The 23,061-nt window shown below is 35.2% G+C and overlaps 4 protein-coding genes across 5 annotated transcripts; 3 read left to right on the top strand and 1 right to left on the bottom strand.

Annotated features, from left to right (window-relative positions):
* The first annotated feature begins 3,038 nt into the window (after positions 1 to 3,038).
* Positions 3,039 to 5,875, top strand: LOC131617420 (ribosomal lysine N-methyltransferase 3-like). Of its 2 annotated transcripts, XM_058888716.1 has the most exons (5): positions 3,039 to 3,138; positions 3,233 to 3,605; positions 4,249 to 4,445; positions 4,728 to 4,962; positions 5,089 to 5,875. In XM_058888716.1, exons 1-5 carry the CDS (start codon positions 3,128 to 3,130, stop codon positions 5,698 to 5,700), a joined length of 1,428 nt encoding a protein of 475 aa, XP_058744699.1. In that variant the 5' UTR covers positions 3,039 to 3,127; the 3' UTR covers positions 5,701 to 5,875. The 2 variants fall into 2 exon arrangements, with proteins under 2 accessions (XP_058744699.1, XP_058744694.1); XM_058888711.1 differs by lacking the exon at positions 3,039 to 3,138 and having other exon boundaries at positions 3,159 to 3,605.
* Positions 5,876 to 6,320: 445 nt separating this feature from the next.
* Positions 6,321 to 8,180, top strand: LOC131617438 (4,5-DOPA dioxygenase extradiol-like). The gene is made up of 3 exons (XM_058888727.1): positions 6,321 to 6,627; positions 6,727 to 7,097; positions 7,256 to 8,180. The coding sequence occupies exons 1-3, from the start codon at positions 6,397 to 6,399 to the stop codon at positions 7,449 to 7,451; spliced, it is 798 nt and encodes a 265-aa protein (XP_058744710.1). The 5' UTR covers positions 6,321 to 6,396; the 3' UTR covers positions 7,452 to 8,180.
* Positions 8,181 to 14,795: 6,615 nt separating this feature from the next.
* LOC131617459 (zinc-finger homeodomain protein 2-like) lies at positions 14,796 to 15,443 on the top strand. The gene has a single exon (XM_058888748.1). The coding sequence runs from the start codon at positions 14,796 to 14,798 to the stop codon at positions 15,360 to 15,362; it is 567 nt and encodes a 188-aa protein (XP_058744731.1). The 3' UTR covers positions 15,363 to 15,443.
* Positions 15,404 to 18,248, bottom strand: LOC131617449 (peroxidase 47-like). The gene is made up of 4 exons (XM_058888737.1): positions 17,930 to 18,248; positions 16,360 to 16,548; positions 16,116 to 16,278; positions 15,404 to 16,017 (listed from the first exon to the last, which is right to left on the bottom strand). The coding sequence occupies exons 1-4, from the start codon at positions 18,167 to 18,169 to the stop codon at positions 15,638 to 15,640; spliced, it is 972 nt and encodes a 323-aa protein (XP_058744720.1). The 5' UTR covers positions 18,170 to 18,248; the 3' UTR covers positions 15,404 to 15,637.
* Positions 18,249 to 23,061: the final 4,813 nt, after the last annotated feature.

The following is a 23,061-nucleotide window of genomic DNA, read 5'->3' on the forward strand; positions in this document are numbered from 1 at the left end:
TGTTAAACCGGTTCTTGTCGAGATAGATGTTGGTCTACGTTGCAAAAATGAACAACTGTTTACTGCTCGTGAACATATGCTTTAATGGTTCCACATGATAGCCAGGAATTTGGGGTTTAGCATTGTAATCGAAAGGTATGACAATGGTTCAAATAGAAGACAACCATTTGTAATCATGTGAAGCGAGAGAAGTGGCACATATGTTCCCCATATTCGAAAGTTGAAATGTGATGGCACCGAAACAAGAAAATGTGATTGTCCGTTTAAATTGCACGAATATTGTAAGGTGGATGAAATATGGAAATTTAATGTGATTTGTGGAATACATAACCATGCCTTGCAAACAGAGCTAGTCGGTTATCTCATTGTATGTCGTCTTAAACCAGAGGAGAAGAAAATTGTTTCAGACATGTACTTAATCAGAGTGGCGCCAAAAAACATACTTGAAGATTTGAAACGGAAACAACCTAAAAGTGTTTCAAATATCAAGCAGGTATACAATGCGCTTTATCAAAACAATCTGGCGATAAGGGGTCCAAGATCCGAAATGCAACAATTTTTTTAAACTTTTGGAAGAAAACCACTATGTTTATAGGTACCCAGTTTATGATGGTAAATTCACTATCCTCATTATCGATTCAACGTATAAGACCAACAAGTATAGGCTTCCTATTTTTGAAATTATTTGTGTTACTTAGAGAATACTTTTTCAGTGGGATTTGCATTTTTGGAATCCGAAAAAGAGGTCAATGTCACGCGGGCCTTATAAATGTGCAAGACTTTGTTGAAGGACCAATAAAACATGCCAAAGTTAATTGTTACGATCGAGACACGACACTAATGAATTCAGTTGCAAAGGTGTTTCTTACATCCTACGCATTACTTTGTCGATATCACATTACAAAAAATGTGAGGAGTTAACTCAAATCCACGGTAGGAACCAAACAAATCAAGGGTTAAGATGGAAAAATGGTCAAACCTAGTGTGGTGGTGGAAAAAATAATGGATGCATGAAATGATATATAAAATTCATCCACACAGGACTTATATACTGCATTTTAAATGCATTTTAGGAGTCTGTGTGTCAGATATTCAAATTTCCTAAAATACTTTGAGAGAATTATCTATGCTTGGACCTATCAGGTTAGACACCCCAACAATTCAACAACTAAAAGAGTCGAATCTACACATTCGGCATTGAAGAAATAGTTGGGTGATAGTAAGAGTGATTTTTGTAGAGATTGGGATAAGATGAACCAAATGCTCTAAAACCAACATACCGAAATACAAATTACTTTTGGTCGGAGCATTACCGTGCAAGAACACTAATTCAAAGACAACATTCTCAATTCATAGTTGGTTGGGTGGGTATCTCGGCCAAGAATGAATTTCATCTTTCACGAAGCAAACATTTATGAAGACTTACGTCTTCCATGTTCTTGTCTCATTGCAAAAAAATGAAGATTAATTCTTAGATACATATGGATGAATGCATAGTCATTGGAAAAGACTTCGGTTTGATGATGATGGTGTGATGAAAGATGGTAAAAAAGGTATAACTATTCTGAGTGGTCCACCTAAAGACACTTTCGGATGCATCATGTACATAGGGTGACTTTCAAAATCGTTACATTTTGTTGAGTTTTTTTTTTTTGAAATTGGGGTGTCCAATACAAAGTACATCATTCGAGTGGACGACACATTCAACAAAAGAGGCAGAAACTTAGCCGAATTAATTTCTGAAGAGAATGAAAGAGTTCACCAAATTGAGCGAGCTTGACAGAGAATCAAATCAAGAAAAGTCGAAGACAAAACTAATAGTAGATTTATGCGGTGATTGATCTTTTTATGCATTTTAGATTGTAATCGATACACTTTTTTTGAATGTATTATCGTCAATGATATAATCTTGATACAATTTAATACATACGTAATATATAACCTCAACAATGATGGTGCAATTCTTGATTAAATTTTTTATATTTTATGGTTTACATTCTATACTAAGTTTCTAGTTTATTTCTGGTTCAGGTAAGTTTTCGGATATATATATATATATATATATATATATATATATATATATATATATATATATATATATATATATATATATATATATATATATATATATATATATATATATATCCAAATAAACCTCACGTATTTAAAAAAAAACCCATCAGGTATGTTTTCGGATATACATCTTCGAAGTTACCTTTTTAGTAAAAAAAATATTGGGGTTTAACCGGAGATACACATCCGAAAAGTAACCAGATGACATGATAAGGTTTTTGAGGTCCAAAGTGACCAAATACTTATATAAATAGGGTGCTTCTCAACCCATTTCCGCTACACAACACACCAAAACCAGAGAATGAATACATATCCCCACCTTGCATTAGTGTATTTCAATAGAGAGAAGTCGTCACTTCCATTTAAGGTCACCGATGAAACATCCATGGCAGATCTGATATTCAAACTGAATACTCTCATGTGCTTTCCAAAAAATCATAGAGTTGTCAAGCTTGAGTATCCTTCACCCTCGTTTAAAAATGAAGAGAAGATACATTTCACCAACTTTGAACTGAAAACAGATGAATATTTAAAGGTTATGTGAAGTATATTTCAGCGCTATGAATCAAATGGTATGATTAAAGTAGATGCAAAGATTCAAAGATCCATCGAGGATATAATTATTATGTTGCAACGTCCCGTTCATAACAATATGTAATTTTGAATTTATTTTAATGACTATTTATATATTGTTGAGTGTTTTAATTTAATGTCAAGTTGGTGTTGGTTTGATTTTCATTTTGATCATAGTTTTTGGTTTTTGTTTGTTGTTCTAGTTTCAAGGCATTTTCGGAGATACATCTCCAAAATTAATTAAGGTAAAATTAAGAAATAGTACGTTTGGAGATGTATCTACGAAAATAGGAGACATTTTGCTAGTGGCCTGGAAGAAGCAAGCAAGGTGCGAAAAGAAATTCCATAAAAAGTGCATGAAAGGCCCAAACGTAATTTGCGGTGAATAAGGGCCCAAACTCACATATGCTGAAACCGCTAAACCCTGGACTTGCCTTCTTCCCACTTCTCTCTCTCTCTCTCTCTCTCTCTCTCTCTGGTAATGGCCACCAGGTACGCTTCTCTACGTCCTCTCTCTATTTTCTTGTCGCACCTCATTTTCCTAAACACAACGGAATGCATCACTCATGATCTGTTATCTGTTCAGGCGTTTGAGGGCATTCAAGCGGTGGATGAAATCCAACGGATTCGAATGGAGCAATGCATTGGAGTTTGTGGACACCCCTGAACAAGGAATATCCGTTAAAGCATTGTGCCAAATGAATGAAGGTGATGTGGTTGCAAAAATGCCAAAGCAAGCTTGTCTTACAATCAAGACTAGTGGTGCATGTGACATCATTGAAAATGCTTGTTTGGGTGGTTATTTGGGTCTTGCTGTTGCTATCATGTATGAGAGAAGTTTGGGTGGGGATTCTCCTTGGGCTGGTTACCTTCAGCTTTTGCCTCAACAAGAGTCTTTGCCTTTGGTTTGGACTCTTGATGAAGTAAGTGACCTTTTGTGTGGTACTGAGCTTCAACAGGTATAATTTTTGTATTGTAGAGATTAAATTCATCATGAGGGATTAATTCAATTTGGACTTATAGAAATATGACTATATAATATAGGACCGTGTTTGTTGATTTCTAGCAAAATTGTAGTGTAGTAATGACTAATGACATAAGCACTTGTGAGACTGTTTGATAGAGCTTATGGAAACAACTTATGGTATGTTTATAGTTTGTTTTCAGCTTGCTTTCATAAGCTCTATGTGAAATCTTATGAAAACAACTCATAATATATGTAAACAATAAGCTATGATGATATGATCAGTGTTTATACGAGTAGATAACCTTTTATTTTATCTGTTGTTGTAGAAATAGTGTGCACATAAGCACTTATATGATGAGTGCTCAAGCCATGAGCATTTAGTTAAGCTATTTATCCGAACAGTGTCTAACTCTTCTTTGCCCCAATATGCTTGTGTGAAACTGACAAGAGAATACTGCTTGTTATTTGATTGATTTTTTGCTTGTTAGTTAGTTTGTCATTTAGGTTTAGTTATAAGATAATTTCTTGAGTCATGACTGCTATTTTGGCCTTTGTATTAAACAAATATAGTGAGATACAGAACTATGTACTTTTCCTTTCATGAAAATTTTCTGATCTCTTACAATTGTAGGCAGACAGTGCAAGAAGACAAAGCTCTTGTGTATGAGGACTGGAAAGAGAATATTCTACCCCTGTTGGATTCAGAACCTTCAAAGCTTAACCCGACGTTCTTCGGTGTGGAACAGTACTTTGCAGCCAAAAGTCTTATTTCTTCTAGATCTTTCGAGATAGATGATTACCATGGTTTTGGCATGGTCCCCCTAGCGGATCTGTAAGTGATGAATTTAAGTTTTTTTACGTTCTTAACATTTAAGCAAAAGGTTATTGATGTGATGAACCGTAACTTTGCAATTAGTTATCTTGGTGGTTTACATAGATGAACTAAGAAAACTTTTTGTGAAGATTTGGAGGTCTAGCATTGAAGCCTTTTTTTATAGCTAATTAATGGACTAACTGTTGTTCTTATTATGTCCTGATTCATTCAAATTTCAAAGTTTCTAACTTTGATCTGCATATCCTATTCTAATGATGCATACACAATTGTCTTCACTAGATTCAATCATAAAACGGGTGCGGAAGATGTGCATTTTACCGCTTTGTCTTCTAATGATGAATCTGAAGACAATGCTGACGAAGGAATTATTGATGAAGAAGCATTAGCTCAAAATTCATCTATGGATACGACTGAGAAGGGTGTGGTTAGTGACACAGAGTATTCTTCGGTTACTGAGGACGATACATCAATGCTGGAGATGGTTATGATAAAAGATGTTAGCAGTGGAGCCGAAGTAAGGAAGTTCCTTTCATTTCAATTTGATATGTTCAATGATCTCCAATGCCACTATGCTACACTTGATGGAGTTCATTATTGTTTTCTTTGACATGGAAACCTCTTATTCTTCCATTTGATGCAGGTATATAATACTTACGGCTTATTGGGTAATGCCGCATTGCTACATAGATATGGATTTACCGAGCAAGATAATACCTATGATATTGTAAATATTGATATGGAGCTGGTACTTCAATGGTGTTCTTCTCTATTCTCTGACCGCCACAGCAGATCAAGAATCTCCCTTTGGAGAAAGTTAGGCTATTCTGGTGACAGCGAAAACTCAGAATATTTCGAGATATCATTTGACGGAGAACCACAGATTGAACTCATCATTTTATTACACATCATATTTTTACCGGATGATGTCTACCATAAATTAGACTTATCAGTAGCAGTTGCTGGAAATTATGGGACTAGTATGAGCAAGAAGCCATTGATGACGAAAGAAATTTGCGCAGCTTTGTTGTCACTGGCTGATATAAGGGAGAGTCTCTATGGTTTGAAATCAATGGAAGATGATGTTGAGGCGCTGGAAAGGTGTAGTTTTGTTGAAGACAGAAAGGTGTATCATTCTTTGGTTCTGCGTATCAGTGAAAGGAAGATCATTCAAAAACTCAGAAATTATGCTTCAAAGTCATGTAAGATTGCTAAACCTAGTTCTGCCAGGAAGAAGGTGAAAAGGACAGCATAGAGAGAGTTGTTTTTTTCATGATATATTTATGATTTATGATTTACATTTTGGTGAATGTTCACTTGCCTATGCAAAGTAGCAAAGTGCGAGTAACTCTTATTTTAGTCAATTTTTGTAGACATTAGATTTCACTGGTTCAAGCATCAAATTAATAATTTTTGTTGAGTAGATTAAATTTATAAAGTTTCATAAAGTTCGATTTAATCTATAATACAAATAAAATGTTGATTATAAACCTATACACCAACATATTTCCAATTTCTGTAATTTTTGGTATGAACACAGAACATTAGACTTTCAATAGAATCACACAAGTGTTACAAATATTTAACATTATTCTATTGGGGCCATACCAAAAATAACGACTAACGAGATTTATAATAGGAATAATGAAAGTTTCATGGAATGGATCATGTCTTTGAATATTAGAATTGGAAAAGTAGTAGCTACTGGAAATTAGTAAAGAAAAAGAACGAATCACAAAACAGTTTGGTCAAATGTCAACATTTAAACGCGGAAGCTATCAAAAAATAATGCAAATGTCAATTCTATGACAAAATATCATTTTTATTTTATTCTATCTTTTCCTTTTCCACTCTTAGAACTATATAAAATGAACACCATGTTAAAGATTTTATCATAACACGGTTCAATATTCAATACAAGAGAAAGAAATAGTGAATTCAATACACAAAAATGGCATTGAAGCAAACCTTTTACATATCACATGGATCACCAGAACTAGCCATAGATGAAACAATCCCTGCATGGAAATTCTTGACATCATGGAAACAGGTGTTTCCTCAAAGACCCTCTTCCATTCTTGTTATCTCTGGTCATTGGGACACGTCTGTTCCCACCGTCAACGTTGTTAGCCGCAACGAAACCATCCATGACTTTGGAGGATTCCCCAGGCGCATGTACAAGGTTTGTTTTGTTACTTTGTCTCATGTCAATGGTACAGTAATTTTATCTAATAGTCTAGATTTACAATTGCATGAACTTGTTTTGTTCCTATATTGGCAGCTCAAGTATCCGGCACCAGGTGCTCCAAAGTTAGCGAAGAGGGTGAAGGAACTAATCGAATCATCCGGGTTGAGTCAAGTGAACGAAGATAAAAAACGCGGGCTTGATCATGGTACATGGGTGCCTCTAATGTTGATGTATCCAGAAGCTGATATCCCTGTGTGTCAACTTTCTGTTTCATCAAGTAGAGATGGTACTTATCATTATAACTTGGGAAAGGCACTGGCTCCTCTGAAAGATGAAGGTGTTCTAATAATTGGATCCGGAAGTGCCACTCATAACTTGAGAGCAATTGGTCCCCGCGAAAGTCCTCCTCCTCCTTGGGCTCTCGCATTCGATTCTTGGCTAAAAGAATCCCTTGTCGAAGGAAGGTATGCGTCATAGCGTAGCGGAATTTGAACAGATTGCTATTGCTATTGTTCTGTGATATGCGATTTAGTATAAAGTGTTGTCAAATTGCTGATATAACGCGTAGAATTTATTAGTTGTATATTTTCTAATGAAAGTGTTGAATGTTTGAATGTTGTAGGTATGATGAAATAAATCATTATGAAGAGAAGGCTCCATATGCAAAAGTGGCTCATCCATGGCCTGATCACTTCTTCCCATTGCATGTGGCTATGGGGGCTGCTGGTGAGAATTCAAAGGCCAAGGTTATTCATGAGAGTTGGGATGGTGGTGCTTTTTCTTATGCCTCTTTTGGTTTCACATCCGCTAGTAGCTAATTGAGATTTGATACATCAAATTGCTTTCCTATTATTCTCCTGTATTTTGTATAGTAATCAAATAAATTGTAGTGATGTTTTATGATCTAAAAATACATGTATGTACATGAATTTTACTAGAAACTTCTTATGTACCTACAATTGCTCATTGAAACATTAAATGAGAGAGAGCATCTGAGGAGTTGACATACAAAAATTTCTAAACCATAGTCATTGCGACACTAAGATTTTTATAATATTTCCTTTTGAAAAAGTGATTTTACAGAAGTTCTTCTGATCTACCTCTAAGAAGTTGCAATTTTGCCAAACACTAGACTTGCTGATCCCTTATCCCTCTGTATCACATCAAATCTCCATTTAAGTATCAATGACCCGTGTTCAATTTTTACTCGGTCATTAGTTTGAATAACAATCTCAATGTTGACCTTTAAGGTAAGATCTCACATTGAATGAGGTTAAATTTGGAAATGCATTTAAAAGTGGCAGACCGTCTTCACCTTACAAATCCGTTTCTATTCTTAAATGGAGCGAAACTCTCTGATACGACGACGTAGATCTTCGGTATGGTGGAATGTGTCTGCAAGGTTAGCACTCCAACACTTAAGTTAATGAAATCAGAAAAGTGCAACATTGCAAGAGTGGGTGATATTATACCTGTTATAGTAAGTAGATGAGTTTATATATGGTAGACGGTTGAAACCACTATCGATAGCTAGGCGTAGAGTGCATGGGACTGTTGGATCGAATTTGACGGACGAAGATGAGCGAGTGACTCAGATCCGCTGTGTGTCATTCTAGCAAGAATCCACATCTCCATCAATCTTGAGTGAGAGTGTTACGGATTCAGCCTCAGGTGTTGAGTCGGTTTTATTGGTCCGTTTGACTGGCCCGAAAAAGTTTCTCCTCAAGTCCTCGCTATCGGGTGTGTAGCTAGGATTTTGACATAATTTCTAAGACCGGCCTTAAGGAAGATCTGTATCGGATAGGAGGATAGAGGGGTGACGAGTAGGAGCAAGTACTTTTTGTTACTACGAGATGCAACCTAGGGAGGGTTTGAATTAGTGTTGCCGCATTTTCTCGATTTTGCACTATGTTTTTAATTTTCTTTGATTATGAAAACAATATGTTTTTAGTAACATAAAGTGCAAAAAATTAATGTGCAAAAAAGTAAATAAAACAAAATTATCCTAGTTCCTCTTGTCAACCAAGGGTACATCTAGTCCCTTCACACTTTGAAGGATTTTCTACTACGTTAGATATTTGTACAAGTCTCACACCTAGACTTCCCTTACAATCTTCTAACATAAACACCAAACAATATGATGGACTTTGAATCTCCCCGTAACAAAGAATCTTTTGCAACAAAAACGAAACACTATGGTGGACTTTGAATTCCACCAATCCAAAGAACTGTTTACAAAAGAACCGGTTACAACAAACAATTTGTTAGAGATTGGTATGATAATCCTGGATATCTTCAAGAATCGTGTTCGTTCACTTTCCGAACAAAGTATTTCGACCCTATTCTTGTCTGGGTTCACGAAATCTTTGCGGGGATAATTCTCGAAGAACAATCTGTTTCTGACAATAGAAAACAGATCAGAATGTAGAGGAAGTATATCTTTCGTATTCGAAACCGAGGCCAAATGACTCCTTATATAGGAGATCAACAATAGAAACCGAAATGACACACCTGTTTGGTAAAAATAGTTATGTTGGTTGGGAAACGACGCACCTGTTCGGTAAAACGGTTATGTCGGTTGGGAAAGGGTGCAACTATTCAAACGAAAATTTCGTTCGGGGTGCTGCCCCGCACCCCGCCCGCTGACCAGGTCAGCGGGACCCCAGCCAAGGGCGCTGACCCTTGGACCCCGGAAGGGCGCTGACCCGCACCCCGCCAGGGGCTCCACCCCTTGGACCTCGACGGGGCGTTACCCCGCACCCCGCCAGGGGCTCCGCCCCTTGGAACCCCATTTCTATTATTCATATTCAATTGCACGTTTGGCTCTACGAGCGTGCACTCCGCATTGCCCTAACTCGTTTCAAGCTTAACGCATAATTGCATCGGCCTACAGTAAATCACATTATTACCAAAATACATTGATGATACTAAAATCACCAACAAACTCCCCCCATTTTAGTATAATCCTTGATTTACTTACAGGTATAACGATCAAACAAATGCATAGAAGAAAATGTCTTGCGATTGAATTTTCATCTTAGTACAAATACACATTCCAAATATTCAAAAATCGGGGTGTCACATTGATTGAACTCGTCAATCCATTTGAATATCTAAAGATATAGTACACATATGTTTCTTACAATACTCTACTATTCATACTTGACAATTTACAAGCCATGTGTCCTTATCCATTAATAAGCATATAGGAAGCCAAGTCCAAGCTTCTTGAAGCGGCAAAACTTCATGCTCACATAGGTGATCCTTTTAATCTTGCACCTGCATTAGCAATTTTTCAAAAGAACCATTAAGAAGATATACTTCAACCTAGCCATCACTTGCAGGTCTGAGCACATACCTTGGGAAGATAAACACAATTGCTCCAATCTTTAACTATGATCTTTCTACATTGAATTATGCTTCTAACGTTGTATTAGAAGGGAATTGGGTATACCATAACTAATAGATTTAAATGGACTTTAATCCCATCCCAATTACCGACTTCTTCACTAAGTCTCTTGCTAACCCCTTCGTCAAGTGGTCAGCTAAGTTTTGTTGCGACCAAACAAACTCAATAGATATCACCCCATTCATGATTAATTCCCTAATCATACTATGTCTAATACCCAAATGTCTAGACTTTCCATTGTATATTTGGCTATATGCTTTAGCCAGTGTGGCACTACTATCACAACGGATAGAAATTGATGATATCGGTTTAGGCCATATTGGAATCTCATATACCAAGTTCCTTAGCCATTCTGCTTCTTTACCAGCAGCAGCTAATGCTAAAAACTCAGATTCCATTGTGGAACTAGTTATACATGTTTGCTTCTTGGAAGCCCATGATATGGCACCTCCCCCAAGCAAGAACACCCATCCACTTGTAGAGGATGAATCTTCAACATTATTTACACCGAAGGAAATCCCATATATGACAATCCATAATTCATAGTACCCTTCAAGTACTTAAAGTCCATTTAAATCTATTAGTTATGGTATACCCAATTCCCTTCTAATACAATGTTAGAAGCAGAATTCAATGTGGAAAGATCATAGTTAAAGATTGGAGCAATTGTGTTTATCTTCCCAAGGTATGTGCTCAGACCTGCAAGTGATGGCTAGGTTGAAGTATATCTTCTTAATGGTTCTTTTGAAAAATTGCTAATGCAGGTGCAAGATTAAAAGGATCACCTATGTGAGCATGAAGTTTTGCCGCTTCAAGAAGCTTGGACTTGGCTTCCTATATGCTTATTAATGGATAAGGACACATGGCTTGTAAAGTGTCAAGTATGAATAGTAGAGTATTGTAAGAAACATATGTGTACTATATCTTAAGATATTCAAATGGATTGACGGGTTCAATCATTGTGACACCCTGATTTTCGAATATTTGGAATGTGTATTTGTACTAAGATGAAAATTCAATCGTAAGACATTTTCTTCTATGCATTTGTTTGATCGTTATACCTGTAAGTAAATCAAGGATTATACTAAAATCACCAACACAATTTATCACCACAACTTTGGTGATTAAATTATAACACACTTTTGAATAATCCTAAGTATTTGAATCTTGAAAGAATTTTAAGATAAAGTTTGATCTTCTCTTTCAATGTTACAATTCAATAATATATAAACCTCAAAATATATTTATGAAACTTTTGTATGATTTTCAAATTTATGCACAAAGTTTTAATATTTTGAAAATGAATGAACACTTGATGATTTCTTTGAGTTGATATGATGATTGATTTTTGGAAAAAGATAAATATGAGTTTTTGAAGAGTACATCTTATATACTTCACGAAATATTGTCATGGAGAGATGCACACTCTTTGAAAAACAATTCATGAAGCATTGCAATGATTTTTGAAACTTGAAACTATGATACAATGTAACCACTCAGATTTTTGAAATCATGAAGCAATGCAATGATTGTGAAAAAACTTGAATTTGAAAAAAATGCATAGCTTCAGGTTGGTATTCGATTTCTATAATGTGGTATTCGAATACCATATATTTTTATTCATATACCACTCTTTTAAGAGTGAAAATTTTGCATATTTTTCAACTGGTATTTGGATACCATATAATTGGTATTCGAATACATCTAAGTCAATTTTACTTCTGTTTGAGCAATAATCGAATACCAGATTTTGATATTCAAATATCATCTTCGGATTTACTAAAGAAGTGTTTTAAAATGCATATTTTCAAAGTTATCATGTATGAAGATGCAATAATATATAAATGGATTGATCATAAGATTTCTAAGCATTTAAAGTATTATATCATGAATTGTAATGAACCTTAATGATAGTCAGTTTACTTTAAATTCAAGATACGCTGGACATGACTTCAATCTTTATTAACGAAAGGGGTCTTGATAACACTTTCCCTGATGTGGGTTCTTCCTCCAATTGAGGGTTGTAATGCCTCTAGAAGGTGATGAGAGGTTATTTAGTAGATAAGAAGGGTGTGTCTTTCATATCCACAAATTTCTATTCTCTGGGATGGGGGTTTTGGCTTCTCTTTAATAACTTCGAGGTGGGGGGGTCCTTAACGACATGGAAATTTTCCCTTCGCACCAGCATCTTGCAAGGTGAGCTTATGTCAAAGTCTTTTAATGCTGATGCAAATATAAGAAGGGTGTCCCATCATTGATTCTTTTCTTCCATTTTTTTAACATTCAATATACTTCGATAGACTAAGAATGAAGCCAAGATTTACTCCCCCTTATGCAAAATAGAAATATATTTTAAGTATACATTGATATCCAAGATCTTGCGAATATGATATCTTAAGTGATTCTTCATTTTTAGCGGCAGGGGGCATGAGGTTCCCCCGATCTAGAAGTGATTAAGCTAAGTACAAGAGTCTTCATGTTGGTTAGACGGTGAGAGTATACCTAGATCATTGTTGATGGTAGCTAATGAAGGTTTTTAACGGAGAGGCGTGGATGGTGATTATTACCTTGGAGAACTCATTTTTTGGAGACCTCGAGACGACGTCAAACTCGAGAAGGCTGGGTCATGATGAGAGCCTGTTTCCATCCCTAGTTAACTTGTCTATACTATTTCTTGCAAATCCCAATCCCAAGGCTACACAAATTTTGCGAGTAAGGCTAAAACGGTCCTTCAAGAAGAGATGGCGGAAATATCATACCAAATGTGCAAGGCAACTCCTATGTTTGCTTTTGGAAGGGAGCGGATTTCACGCCCGAGGGTCTTCTAAAGGAAAAAGAAAGACTCTAGGATTATGGTTTTGATTGCTTGTCTTTTACGCTTTTGATTTTTCTATTTGTCATCGAGTCTCCTCATCAATTGCGCATTTATGGATTGAATTTTAGATCTGTATTTTAGCATGCATAAATCAAAGTGTTTGATTATAACTTAACCAATATGATTGAAATAAATTTATTAAATTTTAAATCAAAAGTTATGTTTGAGAAAGATTCAAGTCATGACTATAGTAGAAACTAAAATATACTTTGAACTTTTGTGAAAAATGAGATTATGCAGGTGTGAATCGAATCACACTTTATTTTTTGAATCAAATCATACTTACCGAGATTTCAAGAATGCATTTCCAGTTATCATGATTTGAATCACATGAATGTCTGATTCGAATCACAACACTCTGATTCGAATCATAGGGATGCCTGACTCGAATCACACTAAATTGAAAATTCTCCTAGTTGCGTTTGGAACTCTGATTCTAATCACCAGTTTGTTTGATTTGAATCACAAAAATGAGTTTCATATAGTTTTTTCTTCTAGATTCAAATCACTTGGTTTTCTGATTCCAATTTACTTGAGAACACTATACCATTGCATGCCAAATCATAAGGTATCCCCCTAATCATAGACGATCTACCAAGCAAAAAAAACATCTGAAAAAGAGTCAAAAGGTCGTTAGGTAAAATTACACACCAACCGGACCAACTGAATATCCAATACCAAACTATAACTACTACCTCACAAGTCACAAAAAGATGAGAGGATGACTCAACGAATCCCGAACTGAAGGGACACGAGACTGTCCTGAGCCCAGGGAGATCCCCCCTCTTAAGTTAGTTTTGTCTAGTAGGAGTCCGATCCTGAAGGAACTTATAAGAGAACACAATTATTTTAGAAGGGACTCAACTACTAGCGATACCAGAGAGAACCAACTCCACTGGCATGACCTGATGATCACTAGAAAACTCACGAGCAAGAAGGCAACATAACTACTAAGAAGTTTAACTCATATATGATGGATTTCTCCATCCTCAAAGTTTTCGCCATTAAAATTTATCCTCCAGAACATAATTTCAATCGCTTAAGTTATTTGGAAACCTCTCACTTGGTTGGATATAATGAAATGGAGATGACACGATTATAGGCACATAAGCTATCTTTGTTTAGGGAAGAGAATGTTTGTGCAAACAAACTTGCTAGCTTAGGTCTAAATAATATGGACCTAACTTAATCTGGTTGGACTATATTCATGATAGTATAAATTTAAATTTCTTGAGCAACAAGAAGGATTCTCCTTGCTTTAGATATAGGTCTTAAGAGGGATTTTGGATCTTGTCCCCCTGTTTTGTTCTTTCTTTTTTCCCTTTTTAAAAAAAATTCTAAATATATTAGTTTATACAATTTGTATAACACTTTTGGAACGTTGGTATACCAATGAGGAGTAGGGACAACCACCAAATCTAGGACAGTCGAACCCTCTTAGGACACAAAGTAATGCACTTATTGCAAAGTAATATTGGACAGTCTTTTCTTCTAAGTGTGATACTTCTCCACAAATCTTCTTTTTCTTCTTCAACTTTCTGCTTAGTTTTATTCTTATCTTAATATTGTTTGGTAATCCTTTTATTAATTTAATCTAAACACTTTTAAAAAACAGCTGTTCTTAATAGGTGTCTCTCACTAACAGTGTATGCTAAGCAAAGCAATCTCATGCACTATATGATCTGAACTATAAACACTGAGCTACTTTTTTATTAGTACACAATGTCATTTGTTGCTTCACTTGCAAAATTCACAATCACGAGTTTGCATGCTTGTTCATTCCATTCCAACATCTCTATAAATAGAAAGGTTTATTTTTTCTCTGTTCATTCCTTTATCAAATGATCATTCATCTGTAGAAGCTTCATCTATAAAGATATGGAGAAAAATACAGTAGTGAAATATAAAGAGTGCCTCAAGAACCATGCTGCTGCAATTGGTGGCAATGCAACTGATGGATGTGGCGAGTTCATGGCTAGTGGAGACAGTGACTCACTTGAAGCTTTTAACTGTTGTGCTTGTAATTGCCACAGAAACTTCCACAGAAAAGAAATAGAGTATGATTCTCAATATTATCCTCTTTCATTGATTCCTGATCATAACATTAATACCCCCTTCTTGGCTCATTTATCTCCAATCAAAAGTGAATCAAATAGTCCTTCTGATCAGCCTTACTATGAGAAAGATTGTATCAAAGAGGTGGAAAATCGAACGGAAAAGATGATTAAGAAGAGGTCTAGAACCAAGTTTAGTAAAGAACAGAAGGAGAAGATGTTGTGTTTTGCAGAAAAAGCTGAATGGAGGATACAGAAGCTAGAGGAATCTGTGGTGCAGATGTTTTGTCAAGAGATTGGAATCAAGAGAAAAATACTCAAAGTGTGGATGCACAATAATAAGAACACTTTTTCCAAAAGAAATGTTTGTAGTATTAGTGACAAATTTTAGACTCTGAGTAGTCCGTCTTGCACGTCCTCAAAGACACCTGTTATATGATTTAGAGAATCTGATATATCCAACTTTAATATTTGATGCTTATAGATATATTGATATATGAAAGATTACCACTATAATAATACATAAAGTACACCTGACCCAACAAGAGCAATTTAGAAGAAACCATACACATACACTGATACACATTTAGTTTACATTATATCTCACATGCTTACATAATGTTATTTTTAACTAACTATAATGACAAACATTAGCCATAATTTTTATTAGTTGATTTTGCGGCAATTGTCTCGAACTTCACCATTAGAACCTTGTTTAATATCAAGCAATCCCATCTTCACCATCGCGCGTTGAAAATCAAGAAAGAACAATGCTTCATTCATTGCATAAGCATTCACAAAGTTCCATGTTCTTGGACTAGTATAGAGGTCTTGATCTGAAAATAGAACACCATTTCTCCTCAACAAAGCTCTAAAGTAAACATTGTCGAAATCGTTCCTGGTTGCATCGAATGGTTGTTCCGCATTGTCACCAGAAGTACATGTTCTAGATAGTGTCTTTGCAAATTCTGAATCCAAAGCTGGATCCACTTGGCTTAATCTGTTCTTGAATGATGAACACCTTGCCACTCCTAATGTATGTGCCCCTACATACAAAAATAATAGCAACTTATAATATCATACCAAATGAATATCATACGAGTGTCAGACACTGATTCATACTATGATGCATGTGACTAATTACCCGAGAGAGCGACCATCTCTTGAGCCGAAAAACCATGTAGACCAAACAACCTAATGAGCTCAGAGGCATTAAAGGTAGGTGATGGTAAATTTCTAGTATCCTCAATTCTCGATCTTCTTCCGTCTTTTCTTCCTTTAGGTATGTTATAAACCGGACCTCCAGCCTGTATATAATTCAAGATTTCATCTATGTTATGAACATCAAATTCTTGATATATTTAGAAATTAATAAATAGCTATCTTACATAGAAAACAGCTTCTGTGGCAGCCATAGCAAGAATATCAGCACATGAAACCACACCAGGACATCGTCTTTCAAGTTCATCTTTGATATCATCTATGACTTCGTATCCTCTTAAGCTTAAATTTGCTGGTGAATCCTTTTCTGCTGTGTTATCCTTAGTGGAATCAAGTAGAATTGACCCATCACATCCCTAGTAACATGTCATGGACAAAAATAATCAATTTTTTTATGTTACATACAGTAAGTAACATGAATTAATATATAGTAATGTAGAAAATGGAAGCAATATATATATATTGATAAAGTTTGTTTGTCTTATAGTTGTAGTTGTTTGATGACTTGATATTGCACGACATGACATAATAGCTTAATGGTGGACATTTTTGCGACAATAAATAGTTGAGCAACCACTAATGTTAATTTTTAGTTAAGAGTAGTAAGAATTTAACCTGCCTACTTAAGACCAGGCCGATCTACAGAGACCTATAACCTAGCTTACTTAATATCTGGTCAGATCAAATCAATTTAGTAAAAAGATCAAATTTAGATTTTTTTAAAGTCTATTTAATTAAATAGGTCAAACTTATACTATTTAAAAAACCTATAAAACCTTATAGGTTGATCTATATTTTTATAAATATTAAAAATAGGCAAAATAGGCGGACATATATATATATATATATATATATATATATATATATATATATATATATATATATATATATATATATATATATATAAAAGACTAAATAGACAGACCTATATATGTATATATATTAGAACAAAGACTAAATAGGTCGTACTATATATGAATATAAATAGATCGACCTATAAGACTTCTCAAGTAATACGAGTTAATTGAAAACTTTAATGAGAAACAAACTTTTAAATAGATTTTCAGGTTATGTCAGACTTTTAAAAAGGTCAGACCAGACAAAAAAAGAGAGCCTATAATAGGCCATAGGCCAAACTCAGGCCTTTTAAGTTTATCGTAGGTCAGACTCAAGCCTTCTAAAGCCTACCCTAACCTATTTCCACCCCTAGTTAAGAGTCTTCCATCGAAAAATATATGGTCTCAACATGTGTTTATAAGTGGAGACAATATTCACCCTAAAAATCGGTTTTTTATGGTTGAATTAAGTCAAACCACACATTCTTAACATGATATTATAGATTGATTTAAGACATAGGTTATAGCCTATTAGGCTTCCGCTATCAGACCATCCGCTAATTGGAGGCAATGCAATCTTCACCTTACAAACTGATTTTGAAGGAATGAATTAGACTCAACTACAATTCTTAACATGTTCAGCCCTAGGCTTGAGGGAGTTTGTTAAGAATGTCACATCAGTCATATATGAACTGAACACATGCTTATAAGTGAAAGCAATCTTCACTCTCGATTTTATATGGTTGAGTTAACAACGTGACATGACAAGAGATAACAAGAATGCGACCTTAATTTAAAAAATAATTTCCTAATAGACCATGCATGTGCGTTATTGCGCATGCAACATGTCATGTGTATGAGTGTGTGTCTAGAGAAAGAAAGGAGAGAGAGAGAGAAGGACCTCAATGAAGCAGTCATGGAAGTGCATTCTAATAAGAGCAGCTGCAAGGGTAGCATCATTATCCAAAGCTCTATTCACTATGTTCTTAACAACAGGTTCAACAAAAGGGCAACTCATCAAGTAGTAGTTCATATTCAACCCACCATCTGCTCCAAATCCAAAACCAAATTGGCACGTAATCACCTCTATTAGCATAAACACTGTCATCAACTTAACCATTACCATTTTCAATGACTTCATAGATGGTTTATATTGAATAATGTGAAAGCTAAAAACTATGAAGAGGAAATTATGAGTTTTGGTTCATGAAAGCTAAAAACTATGAACATGTATATATAGCTAGTGGGAAATAGTTGGCAAAATGATTATAAAATGCAAATGATTATAAAATGCTGACCAAAAGATAAAAATAGAAAAAATACATAAAGTAATTTGATAGTGGTATATACTTTATCTTTTGGCCATGCACTATATATGTGATTTCTTCATGAGTTCTACCTAATCACACTAGTTAATATTGAATAATGTGTTTTGGATTAATAAAACTGATTAAGTTATTGTTTGATTGCATGAAAGTTGACATGTAAGGAATTTCACCTTGGATGATTGTCGAATGTGTGTTTGCCAGATCAATATTCCATACAATAGTTGCAAGTTTTTTACATTGACTTGAATTGTGTGATAAAATGATGAAAACCTTGAAATTAATTCCTTGAAGTGATGAAACATAGCTGCTAGAAGTTACTTGAGATAAGATGGGAAAAAAGTGACCAGTAAAAAAAATTAGATCAGAGGACATTTAAGGGAGTAAAACAAGCATACTTAAAAAAATCAACGATTAATACACATTGAAATTGTACTTATTTCTTGTTTGTAGGTGATAAAATCACGATATGGTGGGATGACAAACTCTCGAATATGAGGAATCAATTTATTGCAAGACTTTTTCTTTTTTCATTCCTTAAAATCTCAATTTTTTTTAATGGTCAAATATTATAAAGAGAACGGTCAAAAACAAATTAAAATTACGAGAAAGATTGAGTTTTTTGAACAAATACAAAAAACTCTTCAATTTTACGAAAGAGAAAGAAGATGAAAGAAGAAAAAATCATGATTGATTATAAGTATTTTACTATTCACTTTCTCAATAAGGGTTACAAGATTATAAACTCTAGTCTCGACAAGGATTGGTTCGATAAAACTCAAAGTCTTGCATATTATAGTTGAAGTCCGTCCAAGCATGCAGTTGTCGAAATATGCTATGTTGTTAGCATGTCGAATTGAGGCAGTTTGTTAGCCCAATTATTTAAGTCAACTTGTTACTTAAGTTAACTTGTTGTTTATAATCTTCCGTAGATATGTCTCTTGAGATAAGTGTAATCTTGACTGCTTTCTATCTCTCCTAGTGTCAATCCCAAGGATTCTGGTGGCAGTACCAAGATCGTTCACCTTTAACTCATGTCTGAGTTCAAACTTTACCCATAATACTTTTTCGGTACTGTCGTTGGATTTAAGGATATCATCCACACAAAGCAACAAAATCACAAGGGAACTTCCAGGTCAAAATCTGAAGTAAACACAATGGTCGAACTGACTTCTAGTGAAACCTTTGTGAACCATGAACTTGTCGAATCTCCTATTCCATTGTCGAGGAGATTATTTCAGGCCATACAAAGACTTATTCCGCTTGCACACATAATCCTTATTTCCCTTTTCTTCATACCCTTCAGGTTGATTCACGAGGAACGTTTCATCTAAATCACTATACAAGAAAGCAATCTTCACATCCATCTATTCCAGTTCTAGCTAGGTCAAACTTTGCCACCATATCAACGAACATTTGAATGGACATGTGCTTCACAACAAAAGTGAACACATCACTAAAGTCGAATCCTTCTTTCTAAATGAACCTCTTAGCGACCAATGTTGCATTGTATCTCTTCGCATAACATTTGATTCCTTCTTTCACCTTGAAGATCCAATTACAACCGACTAATATGGCCCCTGGGGGTCTCTTAATCAGCTCCCAAGTGTTGTTATCGTTAAGAGATTTCATCTCATTACCCATGGCTCTAAGCTATTCAGTCTTGTCTCGACTCCTTATAACTTCCTTATAGTCTCTAGGTTCTACATCTAGAATTTCACTTGCAGAGATTAAAGCTTAAGCTATGAGATGTGCATAACCAAGTCTCTGAGGTGGCTTAGTGACTCTTCTCGATGCGTCTCTTGCCAGCAGGTAGTCATTAATAGTTTCCTCAATATCTTTATCATCTTGTGTTTCTTCCTCGACTTCTTCTGGATTATACAATTCGACATTAACATGCTCCACCTTGACATGAAACTCCTCCTGTTCCAGCTCCTCTTCAGAGATCTTCGTACTTTGATCAACGTCATCAGTTTTCTTGAAAGCCATCTCATATTCATTCAAAATTACATCTCAACTCCTGTAATCTGGCTCTAGGCACCACAACCTATAAGATTTGACTCCTTCCAGGTATCCAAGGAACATACATTTCAGAGCTTTACGTTCAACATTGTCTTTCCTAATGTGAGCATATGCTACACAATAAAATACTCTAAGTTTGTCGAGGTCTCGTGGATGACCTGACCAAACTTCTTCAGGCGTCTTCATCTGTAAAGCAGTCGAGGGACACCTATTTATCGGGTAAGCTGCAGTCATGACTGCCTCAACCCAAAAAGACCTTCTTTAACCCCACACTAACCAACATGCACCTCACTATTTCCAGAATGGTTCGATTAAACCTTTCAACTAAATCATTTTGTTGGGGAGTACGTGCAGTAGTTATATGCCTTGCAATACCAAACATAACACAATAGATGTGGAAAAATTTATTGCACAATTCAAGATCAATGTCAGTCCCAACCTCTTGATTTTCCTACCAGTTTGGTTTTTGACCAGAGTCTTCCAACTTTTGAAAATTTCAAGAGTTTCATCCTTAGTTTTCTGAATGAATACCTATAACTTTCGTGAGTAATCATCAACTATGGATACAAAATATCTTGCACCTGAGTATGAGGGATTCCTTGCAGGCCCCCAAAGATCAGCATGGATATAGTCAAGGGATCAATGTGTTCTTTGTTTACCTTTGTTAAACTTCACTCGATAGGATTTACTGAATACACGAGGTTTCTAAAACTCCATTTTTCGACCTTGCCCCCACCTAGCATATTTTGATTTCCCATTTTGACTGACATGGTCAAGTCTCATGTGCCATAACTCAGTCTTCAACATAAGTTTAGTGGATGTTACATCTGTTGAACTGCTTACAATCTCAACCTCAAGGGTATACAGGCCTTGCCCCTTGATGCCTCTCAATACTTCCTTCGACCCCTTTGTTACCCTTAGAATACTTTGCTCTCCTTTGAAAGCATATACCTAACACCAGTCAACAACTTTATTGACTCATCATGAAGCTTGATTCTGACAGATCCAATTCGTGCAATTTTGCAGGCTTTGTTGTTTCCCAACATCATTGATTCACCATCTTAATCACATAATTCCTCAAACACATTTTTGTTTGGAGTTATGTGCCAAGTGCAACCTAAATCCATAATCCATTCCTAGCTAGAATTTCCGCTATAAACCACCAACACATCATATGATTCATAATCATCTTGATCAATGGTTGCATTTTCATTATCCTTGTCATCAGTATAACTCTTCAACCTTTCAGGACACACTTTTCTAATATGACTTTCTTTCTTACAGTGGTAACACCTAATAGCAAGAGAATCACCACCATAAGACTTTTGTGGACCTTTACCCTTCTTCTTCTCAAACTTACCATTGTTTTTTGAGAATTTTCCTTTTATGCACAATCCTTAACCAACATATGATGGCTTGTGCTCTTTTCTCTCGTTCAAGTCCTTCAAGTACAAGGCTGATTCAACTTCCTCAAAGGTCATTGTCTCTTTTCCATACAAGAGGATTTCTTTGAAGTGAGCATGAGATCTTGGTAAAGCACACAACAACGCTTGATCTTCATCACTGATGATGACCTTAATATTCTCTATATCAAGAATCAACTTATTGAACATATCTATTTATTTAGTCAAGACTTTGGCTTCACTAATATTGAATGAATACATAAATCGTTTTAGGTAGAGACGATTGACCAACAATTTTGTCATGTATAAACCTTCAAGTTTCGTCCATACATCATCCACTATCTTCTCCTTCGAAACTTTCTGGAAAACCTTATCACCAAGGCTCAACATGATGGTGTTGTGGGATTTCTCTATCATCGTCGTATTTTCCTTCTTTGTTAGGCCAAAATCCATCTTCTTTGATCCTTTCAACGTTTTTAAAAAAACTTGTTGAACAGGAAGAGCTTGCATCTTCAAGCGTCATAGATTGAAATCATTCACTCCTGTGAATTTATCATCTCATACTTTGTCGATGACATCTTATTTTCCATGTTTACCGTACCAGTTTGTTGTAACGAAAGCCGTCAAGAACAAATTAAAACTATGAGAAAGATTGAGTTTCTTGAACAAACACAAAAAACTCTTCAGTTTTACAAAAGAGAGAGAAGAGGGAAGAAGAAGAAATTAGGATTGGTTATAACTGTTTTACTATTCACTTTCTCAATTAGGGTTAATAGATTGCAAGTGAATAACAACAACCAATCCTATCTCAACAATCTGAGAAAACCAGTCTATTTACATACTACTAAGCTAACTTAAACAACAAGCTAACTTAAGTAACAAACTAACTTAAACAATCGGGCTAACAGAATGGTCCCATTCGACATGCTAGCTACATAGCATATTTTAACTACTGGATGCTTAAACAGACTTCGACTACAATATGCAAGACTTTAACTTCTGTCCAACCAACCCTTGTCGAGACTAGAGTTAAATCTCATTACCACATCAAAATTGTTTTTTAGATTTTAGAATTTGAAATTTATTTTGAGATTTTCGCATTCTAAAATTTAAAATTGATAATTATGAACAAATACAATAAAATGGAACACTTCATTGAAACAAATAAAATTGAACAACATCTTACTTATGAGACACCAACAGGAAGTTATGAATAATTAAAATTTTCAATTAAATACAAATACTATCATAAACTGGACAAGCTAGTTATTTTTCCATTAGGC

This window comes from Vicia villosa, linkage group LG1, assembly GCF_029867415.1.
Source record: "Vicia villosa cultivar HV-30 ecotype Madison, WI linkage group LG1, Vvil1.0, whole genome shotgun sequence".
In the NCBI taxonomy this organism is placed as follows: domain Eukaryota; kingdom Viridiplantae; phylum Streptophyta; class Magnoliopsida; order Fabales; family Fabaceae; genus Vicia; species Vicia villosa.

Bases quoted from the DNA above. Each gene is read 5' to 3' on its own strand.
- LOC131617420 (XM_058888711.1), top strand. From the start codon at position 3,213: ATGATCTGTTATCTGTTCAGGCGTTTGAGGGCATTCAAGCGGTGGATG. The intron at 3,606-4,248 runs GTATAATTTTTG...AATTGTAGGCAG, and splicing joins GTGGTACTGAGCTTCAACAG to ACAGTGCAAGAAGACAAAGC. The intron at 4,446-4,727 runs GTAAGTGATGAA...TGTCTTCACTAG, and splicing joins ATGGTCCCCCTAGCGGATCT to ATTCAATCATAAAACGGGTG.
- LOC131617438 (XM_058888727.1), top strand. From the start codon at position 6,397: ATGGCATTGAAGCAAACCTTTTACATATCACATGGATCACCAGAACTA. The intron at 6,628-6,726 runs GTTTGTTTTGTT...CTATATTGGCAG, and splicing joins TCCCCAGGCGCATGTACAAG to CTCAAGTATCCGGCACCAGG. The intron at 7,098-7,255 runs GTATGCGTCATA...TGAATGTTGTAG, and splicing joins GAATCCCTTGTCGAAGGAAG to GTATGATGAAATAAATCATT.
- LOC131617459 (XM_058888748.1), top strand. From the start codon at position 14,796: ATGGAGAAAAATACAGTAGTGAAATATAAAGAGTGCCTCAAGAACCAT.
- LOC131617449 (XM_058888737.1), bottom strand. From the start codon at position 18,169: ATGAAGTCATTGAAAATGGTAATGGTTAAGTTGATGACAGTGTTTATG. The intron at 16,279-16,359 runs GTAAGATAGCTA...AATTATATACAG, and splicing joins CCACAGAAGCTGTTTTCTAT to GCTGGAGGTCCGGTTTATAA. The intron at 16,018-16,115 runs GTAATTAGTCAC...TTTTGTATGTAG, and splicing joins AGAGATGGTCGCTCTCTCGG to GGGCACATACATTAGGAGTG.